The following is a 24529-nucleotide window of genomic DNA, read 5'->3' as shown; positions in this document are numbered from 1 at the left end:
GTTCTATTCAATTTCACTGATCTTGTACCAGGATAATGACGGTTTAGTTTCTTTGGTAGGTATTTTGTCTTTGTGATATGGACATCAAATTCAAAGAAAAATCATTTACACTTCTTCAAGATGATCTTCCACATGTCCATAGATGCACCAAACCACACATGATCACAAATTGGAGACTCTCTACTAATTTAAGAAGCTTCTAAAAGTGCACAACTTCATGCCAAAGCTTATTGTCATCGGCCATATACAATTCCGTCTATATGGACATAAGCTTTTATCTAATCTAGTAGAATACTTTTGTTTTTGGTAATGAATTGGGAAATGGAATCAGGTTTGGGCAGGACCATTGTCAGGTTACAGAGTAGCTTTGCTTCTGTTGGACCGTGGACCATCGCGAACTTGGATTACTGCTCTTTGGGATGATATTGAGATCCCTGCAAACAGCATCGTTCAAGCCAGAGATCTATGGGAGGTATACATACATACATAAATTCATACGTATTTAACTGGTATATACATACATACACTAAAAAAAAATCTGATCTTTTGTCTTCTGATGAATGTGTTTTGTTGTGATGTGAAAACCGCACAAGACATTGAAACAAAAGTTTGTAGGGAACTTGACAGCAACAGTGGATTCTCATGCGTGTAAGCTGTATGTTCTCAAACCTGCTGCCTGAAATATGTATATACAAAGAGAGTTAGTGCGGCTATGTTGTATTCTCCAATTATTCTGTTAAAACAATAAGGGTTCGTCTCAAATTGTGTTTCCACAGATTGTTCTCCAATAAAGTGTTCTGTTTGCTCAAAATGCTAAAAATTCTCTACTGATATAATCCAATAGTGTGTTGTCGATGAGTTTGAAACGATATGTGTGTGTGTGTGTGTCCAATATACTGATGAACTCTATGCTTTAAACCAAAAAAAAAAAAAAAGAAGAAATTCTTAGCTTTTGATTTTGTTGCGTACGACACACGACAGATCACATCCCTTGTGCGTTGGGCCACTCGAGGAAACAAATCATCTCATCATTTCAATAACCTAAGACTTTGCAGTAAAGTATACTCTTTGTAACTGGGTGGGGTTATTTATGTTGTTGATTTATAGATAAAAGATATAGATCACTTATTACATATGTTTGGTTTGAGTTTTGCATTTTTAACCTAGCTAGAATTAGGTATTGTTATTATTATTTTTGCTTACAATCATAAGTCTCAAAATTGTGAAAAACTTTACAATAGTGACAAAAATTAAGAAAATACCAAACATCAGACTCGGAAAGTATGCTCAGTTTTTAATAATAACTAATGAGAACATGCATATCAATGTATATATATACCAATACCATTCGAATGGCCACCGACTCGTAGGACCACGGTTTGGGCTCATCAGAACAAACAACTTCAGTCTTCAAGTCCATATAGTGGTGATGTATAATAATAATGATTCGATTGTGTTTACTAGGGTCCAATGCGATAATGACAACGAAAACCTAACCATTCATTGAAACGCGTGAAGAATTCTGTTTTTGTAATTTGGATGTAAATGACGCTATCAGAGCTTAATAGGTTTATTCATAATTAAAAAAAGTCGGTCACTCCAAAAAATACTTGTTTTAGAGCTAAAATATTCCTCCTTGTAATTTAATTACCTGAAAAAAATAGCAAGTTCACTGTGGTATAACTTCAGTTCCTGAGACAGTAAGAAATAAACAAGAAGAAGTTTGGATCGTACCAGATTTGGTGAAGATGGTGTCCTCACCAGCTGAATGGCCGGCTTTCTCTGCCTATCTTGTCGACGTTATAGAGGATATGAAGGAGTTTACAAGATTCTCGTTAACTTTGATTCCTAGGAATGCGAATGTACTTGCGGATCGATTAGCACGACAAGTTCGTACTCAACCGCACGTGGTTACATCTGTTAGCTGTACTTTTCCTAATTGGCTTGTTTGAGTCAATTCTATTGTTGTAAAAAAAAAAAAAAGTTTGGATCGTATATTGTTTTTGTTAGAGTTAGCTAAACCTTTACAATTCATTATTCATCATCATCTTTTACTAGAGTTGTTCTTATTTTTTTCTAAAATCCGGAGTCTGTGAAATGAACATATATATATATATATATATATCCTCTAGTCTCCATCGCTTATACTCCGACCGACAAACACTTGTGTGTTATCTGGTTAATGGTTAACCACAAGAAAAGCTTTCTTTCTTTTATATCCATAACTATTAGAATTAGTTATGAATACGTCCTACACAGTTACAAACGACTTCTTTTCCTCAATCTTTTTACACTTTTTTGCGTCACAACCATGTGTATAACATATATATTTTTTTCCCCATATCCGTGAAGCTACACAAATCTGAAAAATAAAATTAAAATAACAAAAAAAGACCCACTTGCTATGGAGACAACTATGACTGCAGTCCCAGATATATATAGATTGGCATGATCACACTTAGCCATCAACATTTATTACAGAACCCACTTTTTATTTTTCTATAAATTCTCTCTGAGTCAGTTTGTAGCCATTGAAGGAAATAAGAAAGAGATTGGCATGATCACACCATCAACATTTACTACAGAACCCACTTTTGATTTTTCTTTAAACTCTCTCTGAGTCAGTTTACAGCCATTGAAGGAAAGAAGAAAGAGATTGGCATGATCACACTTAACCATCAACATTTATTACAGAACCCACTTTTGATTTTTCTATAAATTCTCTCTGAGTCAGTTTATAGCCATTGAAGGAAAGAAGAAAAAGAGCTTGATCAAGCAATGGTTTTTATTGGTTTCTTCTTAAGATTCATTACGTTCACTCTGACTCTGACTCAGATCGTTGATGGGTTTCATCAGAGTCGAATGTTGATGAACAATGGACTTGCTCTCTCTCCTCAAATGGGGTTCGATCCCTCTTCTTCATTTGTTTTAATTGATTTTACTTACTTGACTCACAAGTTTAATTTACCTCTTATGATTGATTTACTCTCTGATCAGATGGAACAGCTGGAATCATTTTCAGTGTAACATCAATGAAACCCTCATCAAACAAACGGGTGATTACTGATTCTACTATATAGAAACCAAATCTGATGCACGATTGATTGACTGATAGTAAAAATAATACTAACAATCTGAGTTTCTCTACAGCTGATGCAATGGTTTCAAGTGGTCTTTCTGCCATAGGTTACAAATACATCAACATAGGTAACAAACAAAAAAACCATTTTGGACTAGTTACTCTGTTTTTCATCTCTTCGTTTTCTTAATGATTATGTTCTGTTTTTGTCTGTGTTTATAGATGATTGTTGGGGTGAACTCAAAAGAGATTCTAAGGTTAATGAAACCCTATCAAAGATGTATCTTCATTACAAGAGTGTTTTGAAAATGAAAGAACCAAACTGAGATGTGTTTCTGGTGTATTTTGATAGGGCAATTTGGTTGCAAAAGCATCGACATTTCCTTCAGGAATCAAAGCTTTATCAGATTATGTTCACAGCAAAGGGCTAAAGCTTGGGATCTACTCTGATGCCGGGTATAAATACAGATCTTATAAACCCAAAATATTGTTAAGACATGGTTAATCTGGTTGATGATCATATATATCTCGATTTCTAGGACTCTTACTTGCAGCCAAACCGTGCCAGGCTCACTTGGGCATGAAGAACAAGATGCCAAAACGTTTGCCTCATGGGTATGTATGTATATATGCTTGTATGTATTGTATATCTGAACTCATTTCATGATCCTTGAAGCTGTGTGTTTCTGTTGTTGTGTATTCGACAGGGGATTGATTACTTGAAGTATGATAACTGCGAAAAAATACAGGGACAAGTCCAAGAGAAAGATATCCAAAGATGAGCAAAGCTCTCCTAAATTCAGGAAGATCCATATTCTTCTCTCTGTGTGAATGGTAAGAAAGATTCACTAATGATTTTAACTAAGACAACTTTGGTCTGATTATATTAAACAAAAAACTGAGTTGTAAGTGCAGGGGACAAGAGGATCCAGCAACTTGGGCAGGAGATATTGGCAACAGTTGGAGAACAACTGGAGATATCCAAGATAACTGGAACAGGTTTCTGTTCTTTAATGGTTTTTTTTTCTCCAATCTTAACAATACAAGAACCTGAAGATGTTTCTCTCTTCGTTTTTGCTTATTAGCATGACAATGATAGCGGATCAGAACGATCGATGGGCATCTTACGCAAGACCAGGATCATGGAACGGTAAGTAGTTTGGTGTTAATAAACAGATGTAAGTCAATTTTATCATGAACCAAGAAAGTGATCATATATAGTTTGTCCGGGTAAAACTTAAACAGATCCAGACATGCTCGAAGTGGGAAATGGAGGCATGACTAAAGAAGAATACAGGTCGCATTTCAGCATCTGGGCATTGGCAAAAGTATGTATGAATGAAATGTTGTTTTACCTGAAATCCCTAAAGAGAGTATAAATGTTTCCAATCTTAAACCGATGCTGGATTGTGTTCTCTCTTGCAGGCTCCTCTGCTGATCGGGTGTGATCTTAGATCGATGGACAAAGTTACCTTTGAGTTGCTTAGCAACAAAGAGGTGATTTCTGTTAATCAAGGTAAATAATATCGAAATTTTCTTAACCACTTCAGAATCTGCTAATATGAAATCTTTAAGTGATAAAAGCTTGTAAGCTGTTTATGTTCAGACAAACTTGGGGTCCAGGGAAAGAAAGTCAAGAAAGAGGGTGATCTTGAGGTACTAGTTTTCTTATATATGTGTATGCACATGCCGAAAACATAAAACATGTTAACATATGTGGTGTGCTCTATACAGGTATGGGCAGGTCCACTAAGCAAGAAACGAGTAGCTGTCATCTTATGGAACAGAGGATCAGTACCTGCAAACATCACAGCTCGATGGGCGGACCTTGGCCTTGATTCATCAGCTATTGTTAATGCTCGTGACTTATGGGCGGTAAAATATGATAAACAAACAAACGCATGCATATTAGTATTCTGTTTCATTACTACTACTATTCACACCTGAAACCTAATCATGAACCATGACTATGATGAATGCAGCAATTGACACTTTCAAGCATTAAAACACAACTCTCTCCCCTAGTGGAGCCTCATGCCTGCAAGATGTACACTCTTACAAGACGCAAGGCATAAGATGCTGCTCTACTACACCTAGAAGTCAAGAAAGTAAAACTGAACCCTAGCAAAATCCTGTAGAAACCAGAAGACTGTGCCAAATCATCTTCTAGTCTGATTTTGTATCTATTATACTGAATATGAAGATGCCAAAAATAAGAAATACTCAATCCAAATAACATTATACAATAAGAAAGTATTGAGTTTTGACAACAATCTCAAATGCCACTTTTGAAGTAAAACCAACAAATCGTGATACTGTATTTGTTTTCTCATCTCTAACTAGCTTCTAAATCGTGTACGTCTCATTGATGTATGTAGATTTGATGATAATCATCACGCCATCATTTAACCCACCAAGAGAGCCTCAAATTACTGTATACTAGAAATAATTTTATTTTTATTAATTATGATATATATTTAATTTAGAAATATCTTTTTGAAATGTATTTTTTAATATGATTTTTAAAAAAAAATTATTTAATATTTGTTCCTTTATATATATGGTTCTTAATGTTTGGATTCAAAATAAAATAAACAAAACATATCGAACATTTTTTTAGTGAAAGTAATTAAATCCCTCAAATTTTTGTTGTTTTGTATTTTATTATTTTGTGATAAATTGTTAGGTTCTTAAAGCTCCAATCTCATTCTATTTTAAAGTCAATATTCTATTATAAAGTAACATTTGCTCTAACCCTAGAGTGGCTTACTCTATATCTTACTCTAAAGTAGAGTAAATGATAGGATTACTCTATATGCAACTTTAATTTTTCACACTAACTCCATCTTTTAGTATAAAATAGACTGACATATTGAAAAAACTATGCTCTATTTTAGAGTAAAAAATAGAATATATATTGGAGATAGTCTTAGCACACATAAGATTTGTGTAGAGACCATATATCAGACATTCAAAACAAAAATTGAGTATTGAAAATTGTTTACAGATATTACCAGATAAATCTCATCTTTCTCTAAGCTGTAATATGTGGATGCGATCAAAACTTAAATGATAATTCACTAGATTTCTATAATCAGAAAATTATTATTGAAACTCAGTAACCCTAAAAATAAATAAATTAAAATTATGTTTTAGTCTCAATCGTAAAAAAAATAATTGATAAATATTTATCTTTTTGCAAGTGGTTTTACAACTTTATATACTCTTTAACTCAATCTTAATATTTGATTTTCTTTTTGACTCCACAATATGTTGCTACGGTTTGATTTTCTTCAGTTAGCTTCCTAATAAATATCTTGTGAATTAGAAACTCTATATGAATGCTTAAAATGTGTTTTACTTCTACGATGATGGATTATTTATCGGTCATTGTCTCTATTCTTATTCATTATGTTCTTTTAATTGTCAAAAAATGAACTCTCCAACATGTCAATTGATGTAGATGGATGGGAAGACAAAATTAGAAAAATTGATATCAACAAAAGATACATTCCAATTATTTTTCTGACATAACTACATTTCTTATTTATTTTAACTTACATCTAAATATTTTTTTAATTAACTATATTTAAACTTATAATATATATATGTTGACTTTTCCATCAGATTTTGATGATTTTAAAATAAGCTATGTGAGAAAAAAAAAATCAGACCGACTCAAATTCATCCAATCAATAAACTAAACTTCTAAAACTTGAATTTTGTACTATACTAATGAGATTATGAATCTAGACAATATGTTTTACAATGTAACAGAAGAATCACCAATGATTATTTTGAATATTTAATAAGTGTACTCATGATTTATCATATGCTCCAGTGTTTACTCTCTAATCTTGTAATCATCCTTAATATTAAAAAATTGGAATAATGCATATTAAAATATGGCTCATGTCATAAAAATTTATGAAATATCTTATACTATATCTCGCATTAAATTTTGAATAAAAGTCATGAAAAGAAAAATGTGTCAAATTTAATGTTTTTTAGATTCAATATATTATCTCTATTTTCTTATCATTTTAAAATAAATACTATAATTACCATTAAATAATTTTGTGAAACTATTGTTTTCTATTATTTCATGGGGTGATTAAGCAATTATGTTATTTTTATTTTCTTTTAGTACATATGTTTTAAAGACAGTCAAACTGTAACTTATAGAATATTAAACATATTTTAATTTTATCTGAGTTTTGTCTTTAATACAATATATATGATTATTAGATACAATGTGATTTTTTAAATATATTAGAACATATCTTATATTTTTAAATTAGTCTGTCATAAATTAATTTGGCTTCAGTTTTTATTTTAAAAGTATAAACCTTTTTTTTTGCTTTAATTGGTTTGATCAATAGTTTTATTTTTAGGTTATATGGTATATGCTTTCATTAGGAAATAATATATATGTTAAAACTAAAGAATATGTTATGATACCATTATGCTATTTTTATTTTCTTTTAGTACTTAAAACAATAGTCAAATGGTAACTTATATAATATTAAATACAATTTAATTTTATCTGAGATTTTTCTTTAATAAAATATATATGATTATTAAATGCCACTTTTGAAGTAAAACCAACAAATCGTGATACTGTATTTGTTTTCTCATCTCTAACTAGCTTCTAAATCGTGTACGTCTCATTGATGTATGTAGATTTGATGATAATCATCACGCCATCATTTAACCCACCAAGAGAGCCTCAAATTACTGTATACTAGAAATAATTTTATTTTTATTAATTATGATATATATTTAATTTAGAAATATCTTTTTGAAATGTATTTTTTAATATGATTTTTAAAAAAAAATTATTTAATATTTGTTCCTTTATATATATGGTTCTTAATGTTTGGATTCAAAATAAAATAAATAAAACATATCGAACATTTTTTTAGTGAAAGTAATTAAATCCCTCAAATTTTTGTTGTTTTGTATTTTATTATTTTGTGATAAATTGTTAGGTTCTTAAAGCTCCAATCTCATTCTATTTTAAAGTCAATATTCTATTATAAAGTAACATTTGCTCTAACCCTAGAGTGGCTTACTCTATATCTTACTCTAAAGTAGAGTAAATGATAGGATTACTCTATATGCAACTTTAATTTTTCACACTAACTCCATCTTTTAGTATAAAATAGACTGACATATTGAAAAAACTATGCTCTATTTTAGAGTAAAAAATAGAATATATATTGGAGATAGTCTTAGCACACATAAGATTTGTGTAGAGACCATATATCAGACATTCAAAACAAAAATTGAGTATTGAAAATTGTTTACAGATATTACCAGATAAATCTCATCTTTCTCTAAGCTGTAATATGTGGATGCGATCAAAACTTAAATGATAATTCGCTAGATTTCTATAATCAGAAAATTATTATTGAAACTCAGTAACCCTAAAAATAAATAAATTAAAATTATGTTTTAGTCTCAATCGTAAAAAAAATAATTGATAAATATTTATCTTTTTGCAAGTGGTTTTACAACTTTATATATTCTTTAACTCAATCTTAATATTTGATTTTCTTTTTGACTCCACAATATGTTGCTACGGTTTGATTTTCTTCAGTTAGCTTCCTAATAAATATCTTGTGAATTAGAAACTCTATATGAATGCTTAAAATGTGTTTTACTTCTACGATGATGGATTATTTATCGGTCATTGTCTCTATTCTTATTCATTATGTTCTTTTAATTGTCAAAAAATGAACTCTCCAACATGTCAATTGATGTAGATGGATGGGAAGACAAAATTAGAAAAATTGATATGAACAAAAGATACATTCCAATTTAATTTAACTTATATAATATGTTAGCCCCTGAAGATACTCGTCAATCGTGCGACTGCCCTTGGTCCAAGCCTTGAGTTGATCTCGAACCTGTTGAACATGTCCACGGCTGGGCTTGCCATATGTATCGGCAAGAGTGCTCCAGATCTTGGAGGAAGTGGTCGTGCAGGAAAGGATAGGTTGAACGGTCAAAGAGATGGAGCCAAGAAGAGCACTATAAATCAACTTATCTTGGCGTTTCCAGTTGACATAGGCGGGATTCTCAGCTTCAACACCATCGGTGGTGATCATGGCAGAAGGGATCTGACTCGAGCCGTCAAGATGACCAGCAAAACCATAGCCATCAACCAGGGCGTGGACTTGAAGTTTCCACATGAGATAATTGAGGGTTGACAATTTGGTAACGTTGGTCATATTTATATGGAGCAGTGTTTGGTTGTTGTTGATGATGGTATCGGTCATCGTGGGAGATGAAGCGGAAGACATGAGGAAGACAAAGAAGAGAAAAAAAAAATTTAGGTTCTAGACCTGCTCTGATACCATATGAATGCAGTGTCGAAGGATATCTTATTCATTCACAAAGGAGAGATATATATACATAACATACAAAGAGACTAGGGTATTAGACAATATTTATTGTGAATATACAGTTGACATAAGTAGAGATACTAATGAAATTGTTAAAAGTAATTCATCATCACTTTCACATGTGCTACAAAGATTTACTGAAAGTCAAAAAGAGAAGGTAATTAAATAGGACGGTGCTTCTATTGTTGAAATAAGAAGTGGTGGTTGTTATGTTTGTCAACAAAAGTGGGCTGCAAGCTTCCTATAAATAGAGAGAGATCAAGCGAGAGCAAATCATCCCATAGCATCCAATATAATAAAGAGAAGTTGCAATACTAAGCAACATATAAATAAGAGAGTGTGTGAGGTTTGGAAAAATAACGAGTGGTGTGAGATTTGAGTGTTTTTACTATAAGTTATAAACTTTGTATTGTGAGTGATTTACAAATAAATATAAGAGTGTTTTATTTAGTTGGCTTATATATTTGTGGTTAATTTATAAATTGTGTATTTACAAGATACCAATTATACTTTAACCCAATATTAAACCGATTAATTTCTCAACATTTGGTATCAGAGCGAAGTCGATCCGACCAACTCTAATATATATTTGTTTAGTTGTTATTTGGAAGCTTTTGGTAAAATCATGACGGATTTTACTACCTCTATTGAGAAGCTCAATAACAACAATTATGGGTCATGGAGTACTCGCATGAAGTTTTATTTGCTCGGACAAGATTTATGGGATATCGTTAACGGAGCTGAGACGACACCACCAAGAGAAGCAAGAAGCACAGATACAACTTCCGACACCTCAACCTCAACACCGGTACGACAAGATGCTGCACCTCAAAGACCAACGAGTGATCATGACGCCTTAAAGAAGTGGAAGGTCAAGGCTGGTAAAGCCATGTATGCTTTAACCGTGGCTGTAGAAGAAGATTTTCTACAACGGATTAAAGATGCCCGAACACCAAAAGAAGCTTGGGACATATTGACGGCAATCTTTGCGAAGAAGAATGACGCAAAATTACAAAGGCTTGAGAATGAGCTTTTGTCTATCTCCCAGAAGAATATGACCGTGAGTCAATATTTTTCAAAAGTGAAGTCTCTTTGTGATGAGATTTCTAAACTAGATCCTGAAAATTCTATTACTCAGACAAGAATGAAAAGAATTATCATTCATGGTCTGAAGCCAGAATACAAGAGTATTATTACGGCAACTCGGGGCTGGGCTACCGAGCCAACTTTAGCAGATCTAGAGAATTTGCTAATGAATGAGGAGGATCTAGATAAACCCACACTTAGCCGACCAACCAATGGTGAAGAGACAGCTTTATTCACCAATAAGAGAAATGACCAAGGTTATGGTTATGGTCGTGGTCGAGGACGTGGTCGAGGTCGCGGTCGAGGACGCGGACGTGGTACCGGGAGATTCAACGGACAAGAACGAGATGCTCAAGGAAACCATGAGAGAAGTTTCCAATCAGGGGGAGCTCGAGGAGCTCAAAATAATCAAGGTGGTCAGAATCGATGGCAACAAAATAATAATGAAAGTGATGCATGTTACCATTGTGGCAAGAAGGGACATTATGCAAGAAATTGTTGGTCAAAGAAAGTTGAAGGAAATGCTGCCACAAGTTCAAAGAATGAAGGACATGGAGAAGAAGATTGGGAGTTTGAAACTTCTTTCTTTGCGGAGGAAGTGGATCTTGATGATGGAAGAGAGGAAGACTCAATAAAAGAATTTGCACTCACCGCTGTATGCGATCACTCAGTCGACTACAAAAATGATTGGATCGTTGACTCTGGGTGTTCAAATCATATGACAGGAGATGTGTCAAAATTAGTGAACATCACAAAATACAATGGAGATCGTGTTATTATAACAGCTGATAACACACAATTGCCAATAGCCCATGTTGGTGAGACAAATCTACCACAAAAGAATGGACATGAAGAAATTCAACTTCGAAATGTTTACCATGTCCCAGGAATGAAGAAGAACCTGTTATCCGTACCCCAACTCACAAGTGCAGGCAACTACGTACTGTTTGGTCCAGAAGATGTGAAGGTGTATCGAGAATTAAAAATTATTGGCACACCGTTCATAGAAGGACCAAAAATGAGGGCTATTTATGTGATGTCAGCAGAAGAAGCCTATGTTGAAAAAACGAGGAGAAGTGACACTGGCGACTTGTGGCATGCACGACTCGGACATGTCAATTACAGCAAATTAAAGATTATGATGCAGAAGTCGATGTTGAAGGGACTCCCACAACTTGAGATGAACCATGAGATTGTGTGCGCAGGATGCCAATATGGTAAGGCACATCAATTGCCTTACAAGGATTCAAATTTTAAAGCTAAGGAGCCGTTGGAGCTGGTTCATTCAGATTTGCTGGGAAAAATCAAACAACCATCAACACGTGGTTATCAATATTTGATAACCTTTATTGATGATTTTTCAAGATACGTATGGGTTTATTTTCTAAAGCATAAAGATGAGGCTTTAGAAAAATTTAAAGAATTCAAGACCACAGTAGAACGTGAGCTCGGTAAAACGATCAAGTGCCTACGCACTGATAATGGAGGAGAATACACTTCAAACGAGTTTAACAACTACCTTAAGGAGGTTAATATTCGGAGACAACTCACTTGTGCAAAAACTCCACAACAAAATGGAGTAGCCGAAAGAAAGAATCGCCACCTCGCAGAAATTTGTCGAAGTCTTCTGCACGCTAAGAACGTTGATACAAGATTTTGGGCAGAATGCATGAAGACGGGTGTTTATATCACCAATAGGCTGCCACAACCAAGATTGGAGTTTGTTTCACCATTTCAGAAGTTATATGATGTGAAACCAACGGTCAGTTACTTTCGAGTATTTGGATGTGTGTGCTATGTTTTTATTGCCGATGAAGATCGCAGTAAATTTGACAAGAAGGCCATTCGCTGCATTTTTGTGGGATACGACGAACAAAAGAAAGGCTGGAGATGTTGTGATCCCAATACAAACAAGATATATGTCTCACGAAATGTTGTATTCGATGAGGCATCTTCGTGGTGGGCAAACAAGGTAGCTTTACCAGATACGCATGAGTTGCAAGAAAAATTACAAACGAAGTTACAACTAGAATCGTCTCCTGGCAATGAAGACACAGAAGAACAGTTACCGTCACCTCAATCGAACGTTGGATCCAAGTCAAGAAGCCCTTGGAAAACAGGTGTTCATGAAACACCAAATGAAGTGGAGACCACTCAACAAGAAGAACAACAAGTGGAGCCAGTACAACCTCAACTACGAAGGTCTATAAGAGAAAGACGTAAAAATCCAAAGTACATAAATGCTGCGTATGCTGAAGTTAAAGAGCCAACTACATTCGAAGAAGCGTCAAGGAATCCAGAATGGAGAAAAGCTATGGAAGAAGAAATTTTGGCACTAAAACAAAATCAAACTTGGAATTTAGTGCCTAAACCGGAAGGTGTTAAACCAATATCCTGCAAATGGGTTTACAAGCTGAAAACTCTTCCAGACGGTACAATCGAACGATACAAGGCCCGATTAGTTGTACGTGGATTTTCTCAAGAGTATGGTATAGACTATGATGAGACATTTAGTCCAGTGGCAAAGATAACCACAGTTCGTGTGCTACTAGCACTAGCCGCAAGTAAGTCATGGAATTTATGGCAGATGGATGTGAAGAACGCTTTTCTAAATGGAGAACTTGATCGTGAAATTTATATTGATCAACCCCAAGGATTCGTAAATCACGAAAAACCAGAGTATGTGTGCAAATTAAAGAAGGCTTTGTATGGTTTAAAGCAGGCGCCTAGAGCATGGTACGGGAAGATTGCGGAGTTTTTAGTCCAAAGTGGTTATCATGTTGCCCCATCAGATTCGAGTCTGTTCGTGAAGATTCAAGGAGAAAAATTATCAATTATTCTTGTATATGTCGATGATATAATCATCACCGGAGATGACACGGGCGAGATTCAAAGGACAAGGGAAAACTTGTTTGTTCGATTTCAAATGAAAGAACTTGGTGAATTAAATCACTTCCTAGGATTGGAAGTTGAAAGAACAAAAGACGGCATATTTCTTGGTCAACAGAAATATGCAAGAGATCTCATTCAGAAGTTTGGGTTAGCTGAGTGTAAACCAATCACTACACCAATGGAGCCAAATTTGAAGTTGTGTGCCTATGATGGAAAAGACTTGGATGATACAACAATGTATCGACAAATCGTAGGTAGTCTTATCTATCTTACTCTTTCTAGACCCGACATAACTTTCGCTGTAGGCGTTGTTAGCAGGTTCATGCAGAAACCGAAGAAACCACACCTTGAAGCAGTTAAAAGAATCTTGAGATATATCAAAGGCACGATTGATTGGGGACTCCTTTACAAGAAAGGAGTACAAAGTAAGCTCAATGGTTATTGCGATGCTGACTATGCTGGAGATCATGACACTCGGAGGTCAACTACTGGATATGTATTTAACCTTGGTTCTGGAGCTATATCATGGTGCAGTAAGAGACAACCTACCGTTTCTCTTTCAACCACAGAAGCAGAATATAGAGCAGGAGCAATGGCAACACAAGAATGTGCTTGGTTGACTCAACTCATGAAAGATTTAAACCAACCGATAGAAGATGGAGTTCCATTACACTGTGACAACCTGTCAGCAGTTCGTTTAGCCGAAAATCCTGTTTTTCATGCTCGAACAAAACATGTGGAGGTACATTATCATTTCTTGCGAGAAAAGGTACTTCAAGGAGATATTGTCATGAAACCAATCAAGACACAAGATCAGGTTGCAGACATCTTTACAAAAAGCTTATCTGCATCTAAGGTTATCGGATTTCGAATGTTACTTGGAATGACTACACGCACAAGGAAAGTTGATAATGAGGGGGAGTGTTAAAAGTAATTCATCATCACTTTCACATGTGCTACAAAGATTTACTGAAAGTCAAAAAGAGAAGGTAATTAAATAGGACGGTGCTTCTATTGTTGAAATAAGAAGTGGTGGTTGTTATGTTTGTCAACAAAAGTGGGCTGCAAGCTTCCTATAAATAGAGAGAGATCAAGCGAGAGCAAATCATCCCATAGCATCCAATATAATAAAGAGAAGTTGCAATACTAAGCAACATATAAATAAGAGAGTGTGTGAGGTTTGGAAAAATAACGAGTGGTGTGAGATTTGAGTGTTTTTACTATAAGTTATAAACTTTGTATTGTGAGTGATTTACAAATAAATATAAGAGTGTTTTATTTAGTTGGCTTATATATTTGTGGTTAATTTATAAATTGTGTATTTACAAGATACCAATTATACTTTAACCCAATATTAAACCGATTAATTTCTCAACAGAAATCATATCCCCCTGATTACTCCTTAATAGTTTGGTCTTTTAGAGGAAGAAGAAGAACACACCAACGTTAGTTCGGGAGAAATTGATATGTGGCCAAGAGAGAATGCCATGTAAGGAATACTTCCTTTTCCTATTATGTGGTCTTATAGTCATTCGTTTTCTTCTCCCTCCATCTCTTTTTTCACACATCAAATTAAACTGCTTCTTTGAATATCTATCAATCAGATTATAAGCACTAATTCACATTTCGATTTTTTGTAGGACTCCTTATTGTTCAAGAACACACAAGCCCTTGCGGCCAACGAGAGAGAAACAAGAGTTCTCTTTAGTCCAAAAATTTGTGCGGATGTTGATATCGAAATAGGGAATTGTATCCGACTATATGCGCCATGGTCAGTTTATTTGATTCCAGTACTCTTTACACTCTTCTTATCCCATGTCTGAAATGTCACTGAGCTCTTTTGTGATGATAGCTTTTCAATGTCTCAACAGGAAGGAATTGGAAGTGGAGAAAAGCAATGATTTTGTCGTCATATTTCTCAAAAGTTTGTAATGTCAGTCAATATGTTAAAAAAAACTTGCAAATAATTTTATCACAGCGTATAAAAATGATAATTAAAAAGCTCTGATTTGAGAAATAGCAGAATCTTGGTAACTTAAATGAAAAACGGCAGAAAACTGGAATTTTTTTTGTGATCAAAATATAAGAACTGCAAAAAATCAGAGTTTAATATTTTGGAGTGAGATATCATGTGTTTCTTTTGTGAATTGTGGTTTTTAAAGGCGTAATTAAGTTTTTGTTAACCGTTGTGATATATATATATATATATATATATATGTATTACACATCCTAGAGACTATCATGACCTTTTCTTCATGTTCCAAGCTAGGCATGATGCTCTCGAGCCGACGGGAAAATAGATGCAGCTCAGTCCCATCGTAATACAGTACTGTGTTTGTTACCGTTGTGATTAGAATGAATACACTGATCCTATATATAAACTAACAAATTAGAAAAGGAAACAAACTAATCTTAATAATAAATTTCCTTATTAATGTGACCGTTGTGAATATAGATTTCCTATTTCTTTTCAGCATTCTTCCTTGCTTGAGAGAGAAAGAAGAAATCAAAACTCTCTCTGTTTTCTTTTTCTCTTGCTAGCTTCTTCATTCTTCAAAACCCTAGACCAAAAAAATAAAAATCTAACTTTCATCATCATCATCATACGTATAATATTTTCTCTCTTCTCTTCTTCTTCTTCTTCTTCGAAACCCTAAACCAAAGCAAAAGGAAAACAGATGTTTTCTCTCTTCTCAACCTAAAAAGAGGATTTGCCAATTTCAAACGAAGAGACTTGCTGATGATTCATGTAGACGTTGAAGTAAGCCGATCATCGACGACGTCGAAGGAGAACTCGACGACGCGAAAGCGGGAAGGATTAGAGTCACCTGAGAGATCCAAAACATTCGGAAACGTCGCCTCCGCCGACTCTTTACGTGCGTCCCAGGAAAAAAAAAAAAAAAAAATCAAAATGTTCCTCTTTTCTAATTTGTATTGCAAAAGAAAAGGCATATATAACTTTGGTGTATATATTTGGGTTTATCGATGAGATTTACATGCAAAAACAAGTCTATCATCTATATATATATACATGGACGACTGCTTACAGATAGTGTTCAAGTTATTGCCAAACTGGAAGCGTGAGGCAGAAGTAAAAAAGCTGGGTAAGATTAATAGTAGGTTTTGATTTTCAGTAATATCTTCCTAGATTGACTTCAAGTAAGAATAAAACAGGATGCGTGGTTTCACATTGTTCTGATTTTGGTTTTCCAAATTCTTCATTGCAGGTTACAAGGTTCATGGCGATCCTTTCTCAACCAACACAAGACATGTCCTCGCTGATCTCCATGAGAAAGGACTCTCTCACGAACCCATGACCGTCAAATTGCAAACTGGTGAACACAAAAGTGAACATTTCCTCGCTCTCAACGTAAGTACTTATATCACATAATTGAAATATCGTTATTTCAAGGTGAGACTATTACAAAACTGTCACTGAAATATCGCTAGAGTGTAGATAGATTACTTGTCACTCAAATTTATAGGTTATATGCTCCAGTTCCACTATTCCTATATATCGATCATGTTCTGAAGTTTTAAACCTTGTATCGATCGAATGATCAACACATACATGAATTTGTTATAGGGATTAACTTTTACCACTGGTGTTATTGACGCAGCCATTTGGTCAAGTCCCCGTTTTTGAAGATAGAAATGTTAAGCTGTCCGGCGAGTTTAGTACACACAAATCAACAACAACCTGACCAAATTTTTTTGTAGTTAGCTAATAGATTTTGAGTTTTTCCTTCTAGAGTCTCGGGCCATCACAGAATACATCGCATATGTTCATAGCCCAAGAGGCACACAGCTTTTGAATCTTCAAAGCCACGAGACAATGGCAATACTGACAATGTGGATGGAAATCGAAGCTCATCAGTTTGATCCACCCGCATCGAAACTCACTTGGGAACAAGTCATTAAGCCTCTCTACGCTCTAGAGTCTGAGTGTCTGACCATACGGTTGTCAAAGAGAACGAGGCTAATCTAGAGAAGGTTCTAAATGTCTACGAGAAACGACTCCAAGAATCTAGATTTATGGCTTGTAATAGCTTTACTTCGGTTGATCTCCATCACCTACCAAATATACATTACCTTTTGGGAACTCCAACGAGGAGATTGTTCAAAAATCGACCTAAGGTGGTGCATAAGTGGGTGGATGAGATTACGAGTAGAGAGGCTTGGAAGATGGCTTGCGATCAAGAGAAATCTTGGTTTAATAAACAGAGGAGAAACTAAATAAAAGCAGAAGTAAAATTTGTGTGTCTGTGTGATGTGTTTGGTTCCTTTGTAAGCTTGTGTTGTTTGTTAGGTGCAGTTATATCTTGTTAAGATGCTTCATTGCTTTGTGTTTGGTTTGTAAATATATAAATAAAGAACAAAATACACAACAACAAACCAAAGGATAAACATGCACTTTTTCATAATTAAACTTTTGCAATTATCGGTGAAAAAGTTCTCATATTCATGTTTGAATGGTAGGATATTCCTTTTGGTCCTATTCATGTTTGAAATCCATCGTACTTAGTATAATATTTAGTAATGTATTTCTTCATAATGATGGATAGTTAGTTTTTTTTTTTTAAACATCTTTCTTTATTAATGAAAAGAGTATTACAAACTTTGTATCAGCCAGTTAGGCAATACATCAAATGCTTGATATGAATTAATCATAGTGTTTGCATAACATGAAAGTTTATCTGCCACCTTATTCATGATTCGAGGGACTTGGTCTAGCGAACAGTGAGGTAGTTTTGACATCCAAAAGCGTATATCATATAATAGAGGTCCGAGATGCAGATGATCTCCTTGTTTGTTGATCAGGGTTGTGAGTTCTAGATTATCACCTTCAAACCAAACCTGGTGGTAGCCTCGGTTGTACACTTCTTGTAAAGCATGTAGAAATCTTAAAGCTTCGGCTTGTAATGCAGAGTGTGATTGTTTGAGTTTGGCACTTCCTGATAGGAGCACATTACCATTCGAGTCCCGTATTATCCATCATGTACTTGTGAAATCTCTTCCATGTATGAATCCACTATCAAAGTTGCATTTAAGCCATCCTTCTGGTGGTGGGGACCATTGTCGGGTTGTAAGTTGTAACAGAGGTATCTTGAGTATGGTTTTGTGCTTGATTTGATGTTTGTCCTTGTACTGGCAAAATTTCAGTCCATTCGGTGGTGTCTTGAAGTCCTTTTTGTGCAACAGTATGTGGTTGCCAATCTATTTTCTGGAAGATGTAATCGTTGCGGGATTTCCATATACGCCACATCATCCAAAAAGGTAGTAGTCTTGTATCGAGGGAGAGTTGAGCCTGTTTGTGGTAGCTGATCAACAAACGAATGTTGTCTTCCAAGTTATCTGTAAATTGTACTTGTCCCCTCCATGTGATATTAGAACTTCTCCACACCGCCTCTGCATACGGACAGGTAAACAACAAATGGTTAATAGTTTCATCTTTACAGCAACAACGTTGACAAGTTGGATCCGCAGGGATGTGTCTTGTTTGTAATTGAGTTGTTGTAGCTAAGGCACCCGATAAACATCGCCACAGAAAATGTTGTATCTATCTTCGGCGCAATTTTAAGTTTCCAAATACCTAAATGGTTAGTTAGTTTATATAATTCAGCCACCAACATGATTGATATTTTATTGACCCCTAGTTTGTAAATTGTCGAAAGTGTGAAAGGGAGATTCTTAGCTTCATTAAATTTTTTTTTTTCTTTAAATATATATAATCAGTTATCCTTCTAGAGAGTGAAATAATTCAATAATTCGTGAGACATCGACGACAAATCATCTTCCACTCAACGATCTAAATAATCTGAAGATCAAACGTGAACTCAAACTTTGACTAGTAGATGAATGAATGACTACTCTTGTGGTCGTTGTCATGTGGATATGGTGGTTGTTTTTTTTTTCTCTCATTATAATGTTTTTATAATTGATATGAACGTCATACTAAACTTGAACCAATAGAAACGGCGAATCATACACTACTAAGATTGACTTTTTATATAATCCTCTAAGAAATTCAGAGTATTCAAGCTGCTTTTTGGTAAATCAGCAAAACACTAGTCTCTACTATTGCAAGAGACAACAGATAATGAAACAAGAAAAAGAGACTGGAAATCACGAAGAAATTGCAGGGGGGAATTGGACAACCAGGTAAAGCTGCTTTGTAACTCCCATATAAACAAAATACATGCGTCAAGCTATGCAAAAATCATGTGCAAATGCTCCCGTCTCTTTTTCACACATCAAATTAAGAAGGAAGATGTTAAAAAGGTCACTATTTTACTCTATGCTGTATGACTGAGTTCTGTTCAATATTATTAAATCAATTCAAATCAAGAGTCTATGAAAAGATTGAAACTTTCGATGCAGCTTTAAATGAGTTCTAAAGCAAAATTGAGAGCCAAAGTCTGAACAACAAGAACTAAGAGACTGAGTAAACATCAGAAACATCAAAGGAGGAGAAGAGTAGAGTCAAAAGAAGGAATGATCATAGTAGAGTAAAGAAGTGAGTGGAACCTTCTTCTCCTCTTCTAGCTGCCTCAGTGCAATGCGGGAAAAGATTCCTCTGTGCACAATAAAGAGATTAAGTAAGGCACAATATGAGAGTAATTAAGTGGGTTTGAAACCAACTAAAGACAACAACATAGAACTAACTGCTTGTTAGAGGTGCTAATAACGGAAACACAATTCGTTGGTTCCTCAAAATGGTCCTAGTGTGAATCATCATCTTCACAGTTCTTCAAAGAACTAAGATCCTTACTAGTGTTAGTTCAATCATTGCTTATCAAAATCGTGGGAAATCCTGATCACAGATAGATAGACCCCATCCCGAGCAATTAATACTAGTAATCCTTTAGTGACCTTTACCTCATGGTGTTGTCTCCAATTCGCAATCAATACCATGAGACAAAAGGCACTAAAGGACTACTAGTATTAATTGCTCGGGATGGAGGCTATCTATCTGTGATAAAATCTCTACAGGAGGTTGGATTTCCCACAATTTTGATAAGTAATGATTGGACTAACACAATGTTGTTGCTAATCCTCGTATGGTGGGTGTTCGCCACCACGGGCCTAACGGTAGAAGCATCTACGCTAAATCCTGTTCCTCTAACAATTTGATCCAAACCATTGAGGAAACGGGCCAGCTTAGCTCTATCAGAGAGTTTTACCCCCTCTCCATCCCAAAACGTCATGGACTCATACTAAAATGTGAAAAAAAAAATACAGAATCAATCCTTTATTACATATGGCAATATTCCTCGATCGATGTTAAATAAAAAGAGTTTACCTCGGTGGAACCTAGAGGGTTCGGAGGAGGAGGAGGAGGAGGAGGAGGAAGAGGAGGAAGAGACATGAACGCGTTTATGATTATGATTCTGCCAGCGGCTGGTTCACGATTTCTGAAATCGATCTCTCTGCTGGCAGAGAATTCTAGGGTTTATCACTCAAGGTGTGGAAAGAGGAAGACATTGAGTAATCAAGTCAAAAAGGCCCGGCCCATCGATCAGGATCTAAGGATAGGGGCCTGAAAAGCCCGGCACTTCATGATCCTTCAAAAAAGATTAGACCAAATTTAATCAAAATTATTCTTCAGATGATTAAGGGTAATTAAACAAATATTACCAATGACGATACGATAATATTGAAGATATTTATATTTGGCCGATTGAGTAATCGTGAAGAATTATGAAAAGCCCGGCCAATCGATCAAGATTGAGAATAGGATAGCAAATTTTGACCCGGGCATGATCGAGATCCTTCAAAAAAAAAAATAAAAAAAAAACACTTAAAAGGATTAGACCTTTAACCAAGATTTTTCTTTACCTGATTAATGATTAAAGGTAATTAAAAAAATATTACCAATGATGATAACCTAGAATTCAACCCAAGAAGTATTGAGTAATCGTGGACGCCCATCTGGTAATATTTGGAACTCAAATCTAAACCCAAAGTACTATGGGTGGGTATATTCGGAACTCACGCGACCATCAAAGTATTTTATGGGTGGGCAAAAAAATCTGTAATCCGAAAAACCGAACCGAACGAAACTGAAATAAATAGTTTGGTTTAGTCTAAAAGTCTATTTGGTTGTTATATTTATTAACCNAAAGGATTAGACCTTTAAACAAGATTTTTCTTTACCTGATTAATGATTAAAGGTAATTAAAAAAATATTACCAATGATGATAACCTAGAATTCAACCCAAGAAGTATTGAGTAATCGTGGACGCCCATCTGGTAATATTTGGAACTCAAATCTAAACCCAAAGTACTATGGGTGGGTATATTCGGAACTCACGCGACCATCAAAGTATTTTATGGGTGGGCAAAAAAATCTGTAATCCGAAAAACCGAACCGAACGAAACTGAAATAAATAGTTTGGTTTAGTCTAAAAGTCTATTTGGTTGTTATATTTATTAACCAAATGGTTTAAGTTTAGTCTGGTTAAAAACTGTAAAACCAAATGATTCTTTTGGTTTTTTATAAAAATTTAGGATAATTAAATATAATTAGTTTCTCAAGTTTTTTTTTTTTTTCAACATTGGGCCACAATTAGCCAGAATTAAACCGTGATTTCAACCATAGATATAATTATTTTTAACTGGGTTTATAGTTATTGATCTCCTATTAATCTATCAGAAAACTCTAAGTGTCTATTTTCTAACGAAAAAAATTTGGGTTCACTCTTAGCGGTGAATCACTCATATTCACCCCTCTTAATTAACCAATCAAAATACAACAAAACGACATGTATGTCATAAAATATAAAATAAATAAAAAGACAAAACAAGTTAATGAAACCAATTTTGTAGGATTTTTATTAAGGAAATTATGTTGGTTTAGGTTTATAAAGGAGGACTAGGATCTAAATTTATAATTAAAAAAATATATATGTCGTTTTAGGTTTATAAAAGAGTGATTAGAGTTTAGATTTTACAATTAAACGAAATTATATGTTGGTTTGGGTTTATAAAAGAGTGGTTAGGGTTTAGTTTTTACAATTAAACAAAATTATATGTCGGTTTGGGTTTCTAAAAGAGTGGTTAGAGTTTAAGGTTTAAATTTTACAATTAACCAAAATTATATGTCGGTTTGGGTTTACAAAAGAGTGGTTAGGGTTTAGATTTTATAATTAAACAAAATTATATGTCCGTTTGAGTTTATAAAATAGTGGTTAGGATTTAGATTTTACAATTAAAGAAAATTGTATTTTAATTTGGGTTTATAAAAAGAGTGATTTGGGTTTAGATATTATAATTTAAAAATATAATATAATGTTTAGAATTAATAATTTTAAAATTGATTGATATACAGATTTTGTTTCCTTAATCAATAATTTGTTTCCTTAACTAAGAGGGGGTGAATAAGAGTGGTTCACCCCTAAGGGTTCACCCCTAAGAGGTTCACCCCTAAGGGTGAACCCAAGAATGGTCCTTTCCTAACCAAAAAAATCTTGGGGTGAACCTCTTATATTCACCCCTTCTTAATTAACCAATCAAAATACAACAAAATGTCATGTCATATATCATATTTATAAATTAAATCAAAATTAAAATAAAAAGACAAAACAAATAAAGCGAAACAAATTCTGTAGATTTTTTAATAAGGAAATTATGTCGGTTTAGGTTTATAAAAAAATGATTAGAGTGTAGATTTTACAATTAAAAACAAATATATGTCGGTTTGGGTTTATAAAAGAGTGATTAAGGTTTAGATTTTATAATTAAACAAAAGAACAATTCTTGGGTTCACCCCTAGGGGTGAACCACTCTTATTCACCCCCTATTAACTAAGGAAACAAATGATTAATTAAAGAAACAAAATATGTATACCAATTAATTTTATAATTGTTAATTCTAAATATTATATTATAGTTTTTAATTATAATATCAAAATTCAAATTACTTTTTTATAAACCCAAACCGACAATTTTTTTTAATGGTGTAATTTAAATTCTAACCACTCTTTTATAAACCCAAATTGGAATACAATTTTGTTTAATTGTAAAATCTAAACCCTAACTGTACTCTTTTATAAACTCAAACCGACATATAATTTTCTTCAATTGTAAAATCTAAATCCTAACCACTTTTTTATAAACCCAAACCGATGTATAAATTTGTTTGATTGTAAAATTTAAATCCTAAACCCTAACCACTTTTTTATAAACCCCAACCGACATATAATTTCGTCTAATTATAAAATCTAAACCCTAACCACTAATTTGTAAACCCAAACCGACATATAATTTTGTTTAGGAAAATACTTAGGTTCACTCCTAGGGTGAACCTTCTTGTTTACTTGTTTATTTTCAACCAATCAGAATCTTTTATACATTATTTTATTTAAATGAATAAATTAAAAAACAAAACAGATTAAAGAAACAAATTATGTATAATTTTTTTAAGAAAAGTTAAATATTGGCTTGGTTTAGGTTTTATAATTAGAATAAAATAATGTATCAGTTTGGGTTTACAAATAAGATGATTAGAGTTTAGATTTTACAATTCAAACAAAATTATATGTCGGTTTGGTTACAAATGAAGTGGTTAGGGTTTAGATTTTACAATTAAAACAAAATTATATATCGGTTTGGGTTTACAAATGAGATGGTTAGGGTTTAGATTTTATAATTATAACGAAATTATATGTTGGTTTGAGTTTACAAATGAGATGGTTAGGATTTAGATTTTACAATTAAAATGAAATTATATATCGGTTTGAGTTTATAAATAAGCGGTTTAAGTTTTTAATTTTACAGATTTTGTTTCCTTATTTTATAAGAAAGTGAATGAATAGGTTATTAAATGCATTATGATATGTCAGATTCTCATTGGCTAAAATAATGAGAAGTGAACAAAGGAGTTCACCTTAGGAGTGAACCCAAGAATTGTTCCTCCAAAATGGAGATCTCTATATTTGTCTTTATATTTGGAGACTTTTAATTCATTTCTCCATTTTGGAGTTGAGCTTTTTTATTTGCAAATCAGTCCCTTAAATTTATATAGATTTATATTTTATATCTAAATACAGTTAAATATTATT

General features: G+C 33.8%; 1 protein-coding gene and 3 pseudogenes across 1 annotated transcript; 2 read left to right on the top strand and 2 right to left on the bottom strand.

Annotated features, from left to right (window-relative positions):
* Positions 2477–5386, top strand: LOC104788567 (annotated as a pseudogene).
* Positions 8908–9315, bottom strand: LOC104789848. Its single transcript, XM_010515488.1, has one exon. The coding sequence runs from the start codon at positions 9313–9315 to the stop codon at positions 8908–8910; it is 408 nt and encodes a 135-aa protein (XP_010513790.1).
* LOC104789847 lies at positions 16499–17703 on the top strand (annotated as a pseudogene).
* Positions 18079–21110, bottom strand: LOC104788566 (annotated as a pseudogene).

Source organism: Camelina sativa, chromosome 5 (assembly GCF_000633955.1).
Source record: "Camelina sativa cultivar DH55 chromosome 5, Cs, whole genome shotgun sequence".
NCBI classification, from domain to species: Eukaryota; Viridiplantae; Streptophyta; class Magnoliopsida; order Brassicales; family Brassicaceae; genus Camelina; species Camelina sativa.
The sequence above is the reverse complement of the archived record's forward strand: the minus strand, read 5'-3'. Positions and strand labels throughout refer to the sequence as shown.